The sequence below is a fragment of the Ascidiella aspersa genome, chromosome 1 (genome assembly GCF_963924565.1).
Source record: "Ascidiella aspersa chromosome 1, kaAscAspe10.2, whole genome shotgun sequence".
NCBI lineage: Eukaryota > Metazoa > Chordata > Ascidiacea > Phlebobranchia > Ascidiidae > Ascidiella > Ascidiella aspersa.
This window is the reverse complement of record NC_139447.1, coordinates 38,710,890-38,724,083: the sequence shown is the minus strand read 5'-3', so window position 1 is coordinate 38,724,083 and position 13,194 is coordinate 38,710,890. Positions and strand designations below refer to the sequence as shown.

Sequence of the window (13,194 nt, the reverse complement as noted above, 5' to 3'; positions counted from 1 at the left end):
GCAATATCTTAAAATATTGTTCAATCATTTTAGGTAACAAAAATGGAAAAATAATGTTAAAAGTAATAAAAAGTGTTCAATAAAAACAATAGACATTTATTCATATCTTTTTTAACATTGAACCTTAGTATGTAATAACTTTGTAGCAAGTGACTTGGCACCCTTTGTAGTTATTCCACATCCAGATAATTTAAGACTTTCAATATTCGGCAAAACATCAACAACCATTAAAGCACCTTCATCACCAATATCATTATTGGAAAGATCAAGTGTTAAAATCTGTAAATAAAGGCTATGTCGGCAATATTTCAAAATTGTCAAATTAAAGTAATAAATAAGTGTTCAATAAAAACAATAGACATTTATGTACATTTTTTTGACATTGAACCTTATTATGTAATAACTTTGTAGCAATGGACTTGGCACCCTTGAAGTTATTCCACATCCAGATAATTTAAGACATTTAATATTTGTCAAAACATCAACAACAATAATAGCACCTTCATCACCAATAATATTATTGGAAAGATCAAGTGTAGAAAGCTGAAATGTTACAAATGAGATAGCAGGGATATATCAAAAAAAGATAAAAAAATATTTCTCATGTGTAGTGAAAAGAAGTAAAACAATTTGTAATGCTGTCAATAATATTTAAGTATGCAAGGCAGATACGAATTGTACTTTATTGCAGTATAAATAAAAACAAATATTAAACCTTGGTGTTTGACAATCCCTTATAAATGGACTTGGCACCCTTTGTAGTTATTCCACAGCCAGATAATTTAAGACTGTCAATATTTGTCAAAATATTAGAAACAGTGGAAGCACCTCCATCACCAATAATATTATTGGAAAGATCAAGTGTTGAAATCTGTAATTTAGATCTTAGTATTAACAGAAATTATCAGTGCAAAAGAAAATTAAGAAACACATAGTTAAAATTTACTGCAATATACATGAATAGTTTTAAAGTGACACTGGATACAATTCAACCTTGGTACTTTCCAGTCGAAGTGATTCCACGAAAAAAGAAAATCCTTTTCCTTGAAAGTGTTTTATCCCCAAGTTTATGGAATCACTTTCCAATTCAGGTTCTGATGGAAAAAAAACAACTAAAATTAATTTAAAAAAATATTACGTGTATATAATATTTACAATCATGTAGTTCTGAGGTGTTAAATTTTAAAATACCATTCCAAACATAAATACTGCAAAGTTACGTTAAGAACATAGACCTATGTTATTGATTTCCACTTAAAAAGTATAAATGTCAGAATCCTAACTGGTGATATATAACTAATAACTAATAGGGGGTAAATAGCAACAATAACTTGCAATAAATAATAATTGACTAAGACATGCAAAATCTATCAGGAAACCAGTTGCAATTTAGGATGTAGCTGTCACATTCATAATTATGGTTCAAGTTAGTTTAAATATTGTTGAAAATTATCACAAAACTTTGGAGGTAGCTAAGTGCATATTATCATGGTTGTAAAACATTTATAGTGCTTGCGTTAAATGTGGTTTCATTTTAAGATTCACTTTTTTGGCGACCATTTACTTGCTGATTGTGATAACATGTCAACTAAAAGTTATTGGGAAAGTGGCCAACATGAAATGCCGGTGCACATATTTCCAACCGCCTATATTTAAGTATGCTAAAGGTCACTTAAAGTTAACCACAACATAACTTTTATCCATAGCAACACAATAGTTGCAATTACCCACTGCGTTTGTGACCACATTCAACTACAACACAAGGATTTTTCAGAAAACATTTAAAAGTATGGAAACATTTGTATAGAATTCATTTTGTTGCATACCACAAAATACATGGAATTGTAATACACAACTACACAAAATATAATCATGATTTTACCAATGTGGTAAATTATTATTATATTTTGTGTAGTTGTGCATCACAATCCCGACAATATGGTTTTAGACATCATTGTTTTAAATTGCAGTGATTGGGTATTTGTTTAATACTGTAAATTTTAAGAATGTTTGGTAATTCATTGTTGTTTTGTGACAAAAGAATATATTATGATTAACCTCTGAGCAAAATAGAAATCAAATCAATAAATAAAAGTAAACCAGGATTTGTTTTTTTGATTGATTATATTTAAAAACCTAATCTTCTTGAACTCTCATTTATGTTTTTGTGGCATTTTCTACTGATTAGTACAATAGTAAGTAATATGCATTATAGATTCAAAGTTCTACTCCAAATGAGTGTCTGTGTAAAACCGAATGGTGCTTGTTGTTAGCTAACAATAGTTGTGGCCCCTTTAACATTAAACACTTTAGGTAAAATGCTTTGCAATAATAAAAGAAAGTGGGGTCAAACACATTTAGAATCATTATGTGGCCCGAAAAAAAAAATTTTTTTTTGGACACATGTTGTTTTTGTCCGAATTATTTTTTTTTTTTCAGTCAATTTTTTATGGCTCACTTTTGACAAGGAAAAACACATAGTTAGAACATGAAATTTTCACAACTGTTAAATACCCTCCCAAATTGGTTCTAATATAAAAAAAAAATTGCCTAGGTTCTAAATTTTTTTGTGGCACACTTTTGACAAGGAAAAAAACATAGTTGGAACATGAAAATTTCACAACTGTTAAATACCTTCCCAAAGTTGTTTCTAATATAAAAAAATTTTGCCCAGGTTCCAAGGGGTGGTTTTTAGGGGGGAAAAACTGTCATTTTTTGTTAATTTTGGTTTTGAGTACTTTTCAGAGATAAAAAAATTAAAAAAAAATCTCATATATTTCTGGATGATGGATACATGACATATACAAGTAACAAAATTTTAAACTTTACCCCTGAACTGTTCATCCGGGGGGGTCAAAATGTAAAACACTTTAGGAAATTTCAATGATATATTTACACTGGAAGGAAATGACATAAACATCTGAAAATTTCACAAATGTTAGAGAACCATTTAAAGCTGATGTTAAAACATTTTACCTCTTGAAAAAGGGGGAGTATTTTAGGGGGGCAAAATTAAAATGCGGCCGTTTTTGTGTTTAGAGGTGTCTAAAAAACTAAAGAAAACATTGTTAAATAGTTTTCAATTATAAAGTCAAATTATAGGTTGCTTCACAGCAAAATTTTGACCGTCAACTCAAAATAATTAACCCATGGGGGAAGATAATTAACCAAAAATATAGAAATTAAAGTGATTTTTTGATGGAATAAAAATTGCGAACATGCCTTTTCATTTAAACTTGCGGCGATAAAATATGTTGTTTTGTAAGAGCAATAAGTTAATATACTAAGAGAAGCCTCTTTCTAAAAGGCAAGTCGCTCGCGCTTAGTTTCACTGAGACGAGACACTTTGCACGATGAATGTTGCACGCGCTGGACAAAATAAGCACAGCAGGGAGGTTTGCTTCGCAGCAAAATTTAAATAAGACCACTGGCAATCAATCTTGTAAAAGTGCACTATGACCAACCTATAACACGCAACTTCGGGCAACATCCGCTTTTGCCTGCTAAAGCACCGAAACTGGAAGCACAATATTGGGAGTATATGGACACTGACAAATAAGACCCGTTGAAATGATATAGAATAACTAAGGAATAACACCCTGGTAAAGTATAGTGGTACTGCGCTATACCCTCCTGGTAAAATATAGTGGAACTGCGCTATAAACCCCTGGGAAAATATAGTAGAACCGCGCTATACCCCCCTAGCAAAATATACAAAAACCGCACACCCTGTCTAGTTACCTTTGTTTCTGCTTATATCAAGTGATACAGCTTTGATTGAGAGCAGATAGACAAAACTGGGGACATCAGATGGTAAGACGCGTCCTTGAAACTTGATTTGACTTGGCAAGTACTCAGCAACATTTTTATCAAGTTCTGGATCTCTGAGCTCATTCAACCAGCCACTGATGGTTATAAGCTTTTTTGTGTCAGTTGAACTAATTTGCTGCACAAACTGAACTGCAAACTTGACTAATTTGGATCTTTTGGCCTCACATATCTGATGGTTGGGCTCACAACTGCATGCGGTGAGAAATGAGCTAACTGTTGAGTTCAGTGCAATGTTAAAATATCCGAACATGAATCTTGACACAACTTCCCATCGACTTTCAGGTAACTTAGGAAGAATGTTAATAAATTCATCCAGAGTGGAATAAAACACCAAGTGGAGAGCTGAGAAGTTTTCTTGCAATAACAAATGTGTGAAGCTTGTTCGTTTGAAACCTTCCAGTATTTTTAGGCTAACATTATACCTGGGATCAACATAGTGCATGAGAAAGGCATCTGCATCACTTTGATCCATGCCTACATCACTAAAGTTCTTGGCTGTGAACGTAAGATCTCCTTTTTCAAAACCATTCCATGCCAAAAGAGCAATTTTGCTTAAGTGAGCATGTTTTTCCCTGATGTGTTCACTTTGGCAGAAATACTCCAGAACTTTAAAAAATATATATGTGAGGGATTCTATTTCCAGCTCTTTACCTTCTGCAAAGTGTATGTTTATGACATACATAATGATTATGCAGAGAGCAGGAACGCGACACAAAACAGCAATGTCTCTCTTTCTTTCCAAATAAGCCATTACTAATGTAACCTGTTCTGCCGTTTTACAGATTTGTTCACAAATCTTTTTTCGTGAAGCAGCTGAAATACCTCGAAGGTTAAAGACAGATGTTGTTTGAATCATTTTAGTCATATGGTGAAATTGACCAGGCCTACAAGTGAAAACTTTTATGGATTTTTTCCAAACTTTAGCTTTAAACAGCCTCTTTATATGAACATCAGCTGTTGCTATTTCATCTGATGGTAATGGTTCATCTCTGAAGAAAGCATCAGTATTTGCTTCATCTAAACCATCACATACAAATACAACATTTTCACCGTCCCCAATTTCTTCCATTAAAGACTTTTCTGTAGTTTGCTCATGTCGAAATGTGATGTCTGTTCCATTTAAACACATTTGTAGAAGTGTAGTTTTGGTTTCAAAGTTGATTTCCCGACAAAACACAAAGAAAATGTATTTGCATTTTGGAAAAAGCTTTTGCTTTAGAATCATTTCAACAAACATCCGGGTAAGAGTGGTCTTGCCAATACCAGCTTGTCCGATAAACACAATGTTGTTGCCGTTTCGGTCGATGTAGTCCTGTCTGGCTTCTTCAGAGGCATGTTGTCTTGCATCTGACTCTGCTTGTTTAAAAGCCTGCTCTATCGCTTCACTGATGCCAAGGCTTTCTGATTCCTGTGATAAAAGTTGCTGGAAATCTTCTCGTTTGCTGTAATGTCCTTCTTTATTGAGTTGTTCGATAGATTTTGGTTCATTTTTAGTTAATGCAACAGGCACCAGCTGAATTGGCTGCTCGCGATCAAGTTTTATCGGCATATTTCTTATTCCTGATAATAATTGCGCATGTTTTCGCAATATCTTTTTTTGTTTTGCTCGCCAAACTACAAATAAATAAATATACATTTTACAAATATTTTAGAGCATAACAACATTTAAATGGAAAATTTAATGTAAACTACACTTAACTTACTTTTATCTGGAATTAATTGCAAAGCTCTAGTTAATAAAGAAGGTTCATCTGGCTTTGCTTCATTTGTATCTGAAAACAAAGAAAGTGTTATTCTTAGGTAGAATAGATTAACAGTACAGGCATTTTGTTGACAAATATTAGATAGAGGAATATGCAAGTCTCTGTAGTGTGCCTAATGCGTCATGTATTCTTTAACACTATTGTCAATCCAACCAAATAAAGCTGCACGTCATGCAATTCAACTGGATTCAAGCTACATTTTTGCACCACTTAACTTAAAAACAACTTAACTATAAGGAAACAATAAGTAAAGCAGACGGTGCACCCCTAGGTTGTAGCTCCACACCCCAACCCTCATGCATTTGATAATGTCATAAAACATTTGCGGCAACCCTTAAATAAAAATATATTGATTCTTAGATTAGTATCGCTCGTTATTCCCTTGTTTATCACCTAATTATGGCAAAGCTTTTACGTGCGTTAAGTTTAAAGGTGCACAAATATTGAACAATTTAAGCCAAAAACGCTTGTCATCAGAAGGCTGTTGACTTTTGCTTTTTGCATACACCTTTTCATTAAACATTTATTAATAAAATTGGATTACATATTTTAATTTTTGCACCAAAAACAACTTGCTTCCTATATATTGCTTTTCGACTGAGTTTGCCAGTTTTATGCCTTTAACATTTTATTTTTATGTCAATGGCTTGACTTGGGAAACTTAGGATTTGGACTGGGACTTGATTTGGTATTTATTCAAAAAGATTTGGCTTTGGCTTAATGTAAAAAGGTTTCTTTATAATTTTCAACCTTTTTGGGTTTTATATTACCATTTTTTATTATTTTAAACTTTAAACAAAAAACTTACAGTTGGTGGGCTTTGGTTGGTCTGATTCAGCACATTCACTTGATTTATTTAAGTAATGATGGTGATGTTCTATGTTGACATTTTGATTTACGATGCTGCCTTCCACTAAAATATCCAAATGGTAGAAACATATGTAAATAAAACACATTAATTGCAAAATGATGAAAGTTGTGGCAAAGATTTACATACTTATGTACTTCAGTTAAAAACCATGCTACAATCACATTGCTGTCAGTTTTTATAATAGCATTAAAACAATATAAAAGCAACACGTTGAAATAATACATATATAATGGTAAAAATAAATATTTATAAAACGTGGTTACTGTGAATAGACCTTGCTATATATGTCTCACCACAATGAAATACTGTGTTCTTTACAGTTTGTGGTGAAGTAATAACCTTAAAATCCATGTATTTTTACACATTTCATTAAAGAGCAAGCCAATCAAAAACAAGATAATATTTGGTCGGCCTTAGTACTGTGGTTTATTAAACATTTTACATTTATTGTGGAGCATTGATATTTTAGTTTTTATGAAATAAAAAGTTTAACACTTTACCAAACTACTTACCCGTTGTATTAGTAGGGTTGTTGTAAGTGTTGTCAGTTTTTATAATATCCCTCCCAGCCTGCTGGGCATAGTCTGGAATTGAGTAATTTAATTAAAAAAATTATGAATCTTATTGAAAGTTTCACCAAATACCAATGGTAACACTAAATTCTCTCAAGAAGAAATATCCATTATTTTCCAGGCTAAAAAGTATTTCATTAAATAGACAGATGGACAAACACTTTATGCATAAGATTTTTACAAAGACTGCACAACTACATGGTTTGATGTTATTATTATGGATAACACTTCAACTTGAAGAGATTACATTCATCATCAAATCTGAACAAAGTGTTCGTCATAGATGACAATAAGCCTGTTTATATGCACCTTTCGCGGGCAGATTAGATTTAGGTTCAATCCGGATTGAAAAGTAATCCCTTGCAGCGTCGTAACTACATAGCGCGAAATTCAAGCCAGCTTGAGTGTACAAACTGTACTGATATGCATTATTACGTAATATTCCAGTAAACCTCTGACGCACAACCGATTTTTTGGCTTAGGCTACTCCTTGCGGTAGCAATCTATTGCTGCTTGTTCGTTTTTATAAACCTAAAATTGAAAAAAAACAAGAGTTACTTGAGTTTGGTTTGCCGAATTATGTTTTTGACTGTATAGTGCTTTAGTTTACCTGCCACACAGTATATAAGTGCAGGAAAGTTAAGCTTATGTGTGCTGGTCAACGCTATATACAAGGCAGAGTGGAAAAGAAGGTGATGAGATGTACCAAACATGACTAATGAAAACTGTATTTGGCGCTGTCCTAAAATCCTACCACAGTGTTTAATAATTATTAAAGCAATGTACAATATTTGGGTGAGGGTGGGCCAAGTATTACTATTTAAACCTACCCAAACCCGCATCCTTTGTGGATTCTAGACCAACCCCTCTGTCAAAAATTAGTATCTAACGAGTGTACGTAATATTCTTTCCTTAACTTGTTGTTTTGTTCACTACCAGCCGTTCGTGTTACGTCATAATGCCCCAAAAGTGGCGTGATGTTTACTGCGTTAAATCAGGTCATTCTACATTAAACGATTTCGGCCGTCCACAAAACGAACAGATTGAGCGGCGAACGGATTGAAAACCACTCCTTTTGACCGATTAAGAAACAAGAGAACTTAATTCATTCCAGCACCAAAACGAGAGAGAATGAATTAACGAAACAGATTCAAATCCGGCTTGAACGTGCATATAAACGGGCTTACTGTGAAACAATACATTTAAGTAAGCTAACCAGGAACACCAAATACCTTTTGCTTGCATTGTGGTTTGCCTGGAGTCCACATTTTGATGTCGTGAATCTGCAAAGCAACAACAACTAATATAATGTGGTGTGCTAAGTTATATTTCAATAATGTCATCATTTTCAAGCAAGTTGTTTATTTTAATTCTAATGCAGTTCTAACTTTCCTTGTGAAAGAGACACATCTCTAGTAAGGCTGCTTAAATCTGTCTGGAAACAGAATTGGTTTTGAACTTTTGTTTTGTTTCTAATAAATTCATTCATCAGCATGTTGAACTTTATTAGGGAGAACTTAAGACTTCCATGAAGAGGAAGTGAAACACGCATTGGGGCAATATGTGGTACAGGTCTCCTTGCTAATTAATTATAACAGGGGACATACAAATTTTCTTTTACGATTTTAGAAAAGCGTTTTACATTGACAAGGCAAGAAAGCAGTTCTGAATGTAATATGCTGTACACTGCTATCAAAGTTTTGCCTTGTGTGTGAAAATGACCTGCACTGCTAATATATTTGTAAGTGAGCTCAGCTAATAACTTGATTTGCATATCTACAGTCCAGGTTGTAATGACTTAAGTCAATGATTTGAATTAAGTGCACTTAAGTCACTGTTTTCAAATGACTTGACTCTAATTGTACCACCTTGTGATATTTTCCCATTGATTTCCACTCTTTGGAACAATCTACATCCCAGTGCTGCCTTTTTACCACTTAAACCAAGCATTGCAAGTGCTAAACTTTTTCAAAATGTCATATTAGTGATTTCAAATATTATGTGATTGAATGTGTGGAAACAACAACAAGGTTTTTTGAATCTTTAAAAAAAACTCTTCTGATTATTTTGCCGACAGAGTCTCCAAGTTACAAGCATACAGTCATACTGGCAATAACTGTAGCAACCATTTTAATCTATTTAATGAATTCAAATAAATGCGATAAGTGCAAAGCTAAAACGTTTAAAAAAAAGTACAAACCTAAAACGTTTATTGTATTCATTAAATTTGGATTTTTGGAAACTGTTGTATGCCTTTTATTTAAATAAACCAGTGATTTTACATACTCAGGCACCCAAGTACATTTTAACACAATTTTTAACTTACCCGTTTTTTCTCTGTTTTCCGTATATGCCCTAGGAGTCCTAGCTAGTTTCACAGCAAAAGTTTAAATCAATGATTAAACTAAGAAACTACATTCAAACACTAATTAGAAATTACCTTGTTTAGAAGTCCCTTCTCTTGATTGTCCAGCAGATTCATGCTGAAACATAAATTAAAATCAAGATCATAAAGAGCTATGCATATGTTGGTATTTTAAGCAGTGTGTCAATCAAACCAAACCCGAACCGGAACTTTATGAACCGGTTTCAAGCCACTTTTTCCTGAACCTTAGCAGAGCCTGAACCATTTTTTGTAGGATTTTATCACCGCTCTGTTTATTGCTGTGTTTCTGAGATTTGTGAATGTACTCAAAGAGCAATATCTACTGAGTGGATTGACTCTGCCTAGAGTTCAAGAAGTTAAGGTCAGGTATTCTAGCGGCCTGTTCCCTGGAGGCAGATAACAACTTGTAAGGGACTAAGTCAGCTGTCGGCTCTCGTGTACAGGGTCAGCACCTACTTACACCAAGTATGGCAGAAAGCTGGCAGCTTGGTGACTATGTCAGCCGAAGAATCACACAAAAAACCGAAGAAATTGGTCCAAATAAAAAAATTTAAAAATAAAAAATTAAATTTAAAATTTTTTTTTTGACAAATCGATTTTCCAAACAAACGTGTGCTCGTTATGCACATATTCAATCCAACATTTTTTTTTAATTTTTACTTGATTTAGTTCTTCATTGAGTTAAAAATGCAATCATGATAGTCGCCATTCCTGTTAAATAAACAGGTATGACATTCGCATGGGCATAACAAGGATGTACTAGGCCATGCTGTTCCATCTGGGGCTGAAACTATATTTTTGGCTGTTTTAATTATGTAAACTCAAAAAATGTTCGCGCTTCGCGCAGACTTTAGCCTCGTTTAGCTATGGTTTTGTATCTGAAGCATATCTATTCAGCCAAGAGATATTATGCATACTAAAGCATACGTTGCACTTCACTGTGTGATTCTAATTTCAACCAACAATCTCTATTAACTTGGATTATAACACACCTTTATTTTTTTTATCAAAAATTTCTCCCAGTTAAAAAAAAATTTCTCGCTTTCTAGTCTGATTTTAAGCTGCATGTGAGCACATGAGTTCGTTCCAAAACAGCTTATCTATGTAACAGTGTAAAGCAAGATTCACCCCAGACGCGGTTGGCGGCAAGTGGCGCGTTTTTGCGTTCGACGGCAAGCGGCGGGGTTTTCACACCAGACGGCGTCATGCCGTGACGGCGTGATTTTTTCGCTTGAAACAGCTGACGGCAAAGTTAAATCAGATTTAACTTTGCCGTCAGCCGCACTACTTGCAGACTGAAGAGCTGTGTGCAGAACCTTGTTGCAACGGGACAATTTCGTAGTTTTAAGTTAGTTTGCTTGAGGATAGAAGGTTTATGTAATATTTATTTATGGTAAGGGTACAGTTTGTCTTTCCCTAATATTTTTTTTTGACAAAGTGTCGCAAAAAGAATAAAAGACACGATGAAAGGTGCAATAATGTTGGTTTGATTGTTGTGTTGTGGACTTTTATTTAGATAAACTTTTGCTTAAAAAACAATGGAATTCAATGAAATGCTGATACAATTGGTTCAGGATTCTCCCTGTATATATGATTCTGGTAGCAGCCAGTACAAGGATCAAAAGCGGAAAGAAAATGTTTGGAAACATATTGCCCAACAAACTGGCCAGACAGGAAAGACTTGATACCCGGTAAATTAATTTGATCATGACACGATTATCAATGTTGCAGTTGAAACTTGCATGAAGCGCTGGAAGAGTTTGAGAGACCGCTTGGCTTTAAAGAAAAGAGGAAGAAAGAAAATGCACAAAAAAGTGGTGCTGCTGCTGCAAATTTACAGGGTGGGAGCACTATGAGGCTCTTAAATTTTTGCAAGAGCATTTGAGGCATAAAGTGTGAGTGATTTTTAAAATTAATATAAATGTTTTAAAAACTGTGGTTTCTCATAGGACTGTTGGCAACTTTCCCCAAACCTCCAGTCCAATTATTGATTTCACACAAGATGAAGCTACACCAGAAGATGGTATTTTTATATTTGTTTGGTTTCAATCAATTCAACTTAACATATACTAATGTATAGTGTCTTGCACTTTGTGTATGCTTATGTGCAGTTTTGTACAGTCTAGTTGTTTTCAATTGCATATACTCCTGGTGTTTTGTTACCTCTTTGTATTTTCTCTTTTCTATCCAGTATCAAACATTTTTGTGCAATGTATAGTGTCTTGTATTTTTATATGCTTTTTTGTACTTTTTTATATTCCAAGTGTTAATTGCGTGTGTTCATGGTGTTCTGTTACCTCATTATATTTTTTGTTCTGTATTATTAGCCAATGTTTACGCTGTTTCTGGCTTATCAAACATGAAAATGTGCAAAAGCTTTGTTTGCTTTATTGAATATGTACAAAAACAAATTTAACAAAACAGTGAATGAAAAGAACTAGGTTCATATGTAGCAAAGGTAATGCATATCCTTACTGGGCTTTAATAACAAATTGTTCACATTGCTAAGATATTTGTCTTAATAAATAAAAAACATGACTATTTGATTCTTTACTGGGGTGGGGTTTAATATACTCCTTCTGTCAGGCACACTGTCTTTCTATCAAGCACACTGACCCACTTTATTTGGCTATAAGCGTCCAACAGCGCAAATAACCATGGACACATAAGTTATGAGCCGTTACTTTTCGTGCCCTTTTGACTTTGGCAAAGCCTTTGTTCAGTACAAGATGATCCATTTCCTATCCCGCTGTGTTTGCAAGACAAAAAGACTTCGTCGCCGCGTCGCCAAACGCACAGCTGGTGTGAACGCCGTTTTTGCGTCAAACGTTGCGCGGAAGAAACGCGATCAACCGTTGCCGCCGCTTATCGCCAGCCGTCACCGTCAACCGCGTTTGGTGTGCAGAGCCCTTTAGAGTAAGAAAAGCAGACATTTGCACCCCCAGTCCCCCAGGCTGTACTTCAGTAAACCCTAATGTATTTCCTTATGTCACAAAAAATTTTGGCAACTTTATTCTAATTCGTTCACTTCTTAATAATCTGGTTTATCACCTAAACATGGCAAGTTTGATACATTTTCTTTGACGAACACATCATTTAAATTTTGCGGCACGACCAAAAAAACAAAGAATTTACGCCAAAAATGCTTGTCACCAGAAGTCTGGCAAGATTTTGCCAGCATGCATACACCTAACTATACACCTCTCAACTCTAAACCGAACCTGACAAAAGTGGTTCACTCCGGCATGACATCACAACTTGTATTATACAGAGTCAAGATAAAATTTGATAAAAAAATCAGTATTTATTAAATAAAACAGTGCTTTGAATTTCTCAGGTATTTTATTATTAAGCTGCTTGCTTTTTAATACGCCACAAAACTTAGAGTTAGTATAAACAAACAACTTGATTAAGGTGGTGACCTCTATCTACAAGAAACAATTTATTTCTTGCAAAACACTTCAACTTAGAAATTACATAAATTAGACTAACCTCAAACTTTATGTTTCTTGTTTGTTCGTCTGACATTTCACAGTTTAAACAAATTTCTTAAAAATTCCACATGTTTACAAACCTAATGTAACAATTTGAAATCAAACATTCCTATAAGAATTGTGTTAATCTATTTAAAATAATCACATAATATTATCTGCATTAAAAGAACATAACACATTTACAAAAAGTTTTTTATGAATAAAATTAAGGTGTCAACAATGTCCAACTACATGAATGTTAAGAAAATCTATAAGACACATAAATTTATCAGCTTTT

General features: G+C 33.9%; 1 protein-coding gene across 2 annotated transcripts; it reads right to left on the bottom strand.

Annotated features, from left to right (window-relative positions):
- Positions 1–136: 136 nt before the first annotated feature.
- On the bottom strand, positions 137–13,047 carry LOC146170412 (NACHT, LRR and PYD domains-containing protein 3-like). Of its 2 annotated transcripts, none has more exons than XM_083392405.1 (11): positions 12,916–13,047; positions 9,478–9,520; positions 8,270–8,320; positions 6,978–7,049; positions 6,403–6,507; positions 5,535–5,603; positions 3,742–5,445; positions 994–1,094; positions 716–871; positions 405–543; positions 137–279 (listed from the first exon to the last, which is right to left on the bottom strand). In XM_083392405.1, exons 1-11 carry the CDS (start codon positions 12,949–12,951, stop codon positions 266–268), a joined length of 2,490 nt encoding a protein of 829 aa, XP_083248531.1. In that variant the 5' UTR covers positions 12,952–13,047; the 3' UTR covers positions 137–265. The 2 variants fall into 2 exon arrangements, with proteins under 2 accessions (XP_083248531.1, XP_083248524.1); XM_083392398.1 differs by having other exon boundaries at positions 157–279; positions 389–543.
- Positions 13,048–13,194: the final 147 nt, after the last annotated feature.

What these genes read in the sequence shown, in the direction of transcription:
- LOC146170412 (XM_083392398.1), bottom strand. Translation starts at nt 12,951, where the DNA reads ATGTCAGACGAACAAACAAGAAACATAAAGTTTGAG. An exon ending in CAAGAAACATAAAGTTTGAG is followed by an intron (nt 9,521 to 12,915) that starts GTTAGTCTAATT and finishes TTTATGTTTCAG; the next exon opens with CATGAATCTGCTGGACAATC. An exon ending in CCAACCAAAGCCCACCAACT is followed by an intron (nt 5,604 to 6,402) that starts GTAAGTTTTTTG and finishes CTTTGTTTTCAG; the next exon opens with ATACAAATGAAGCAAAGCCA.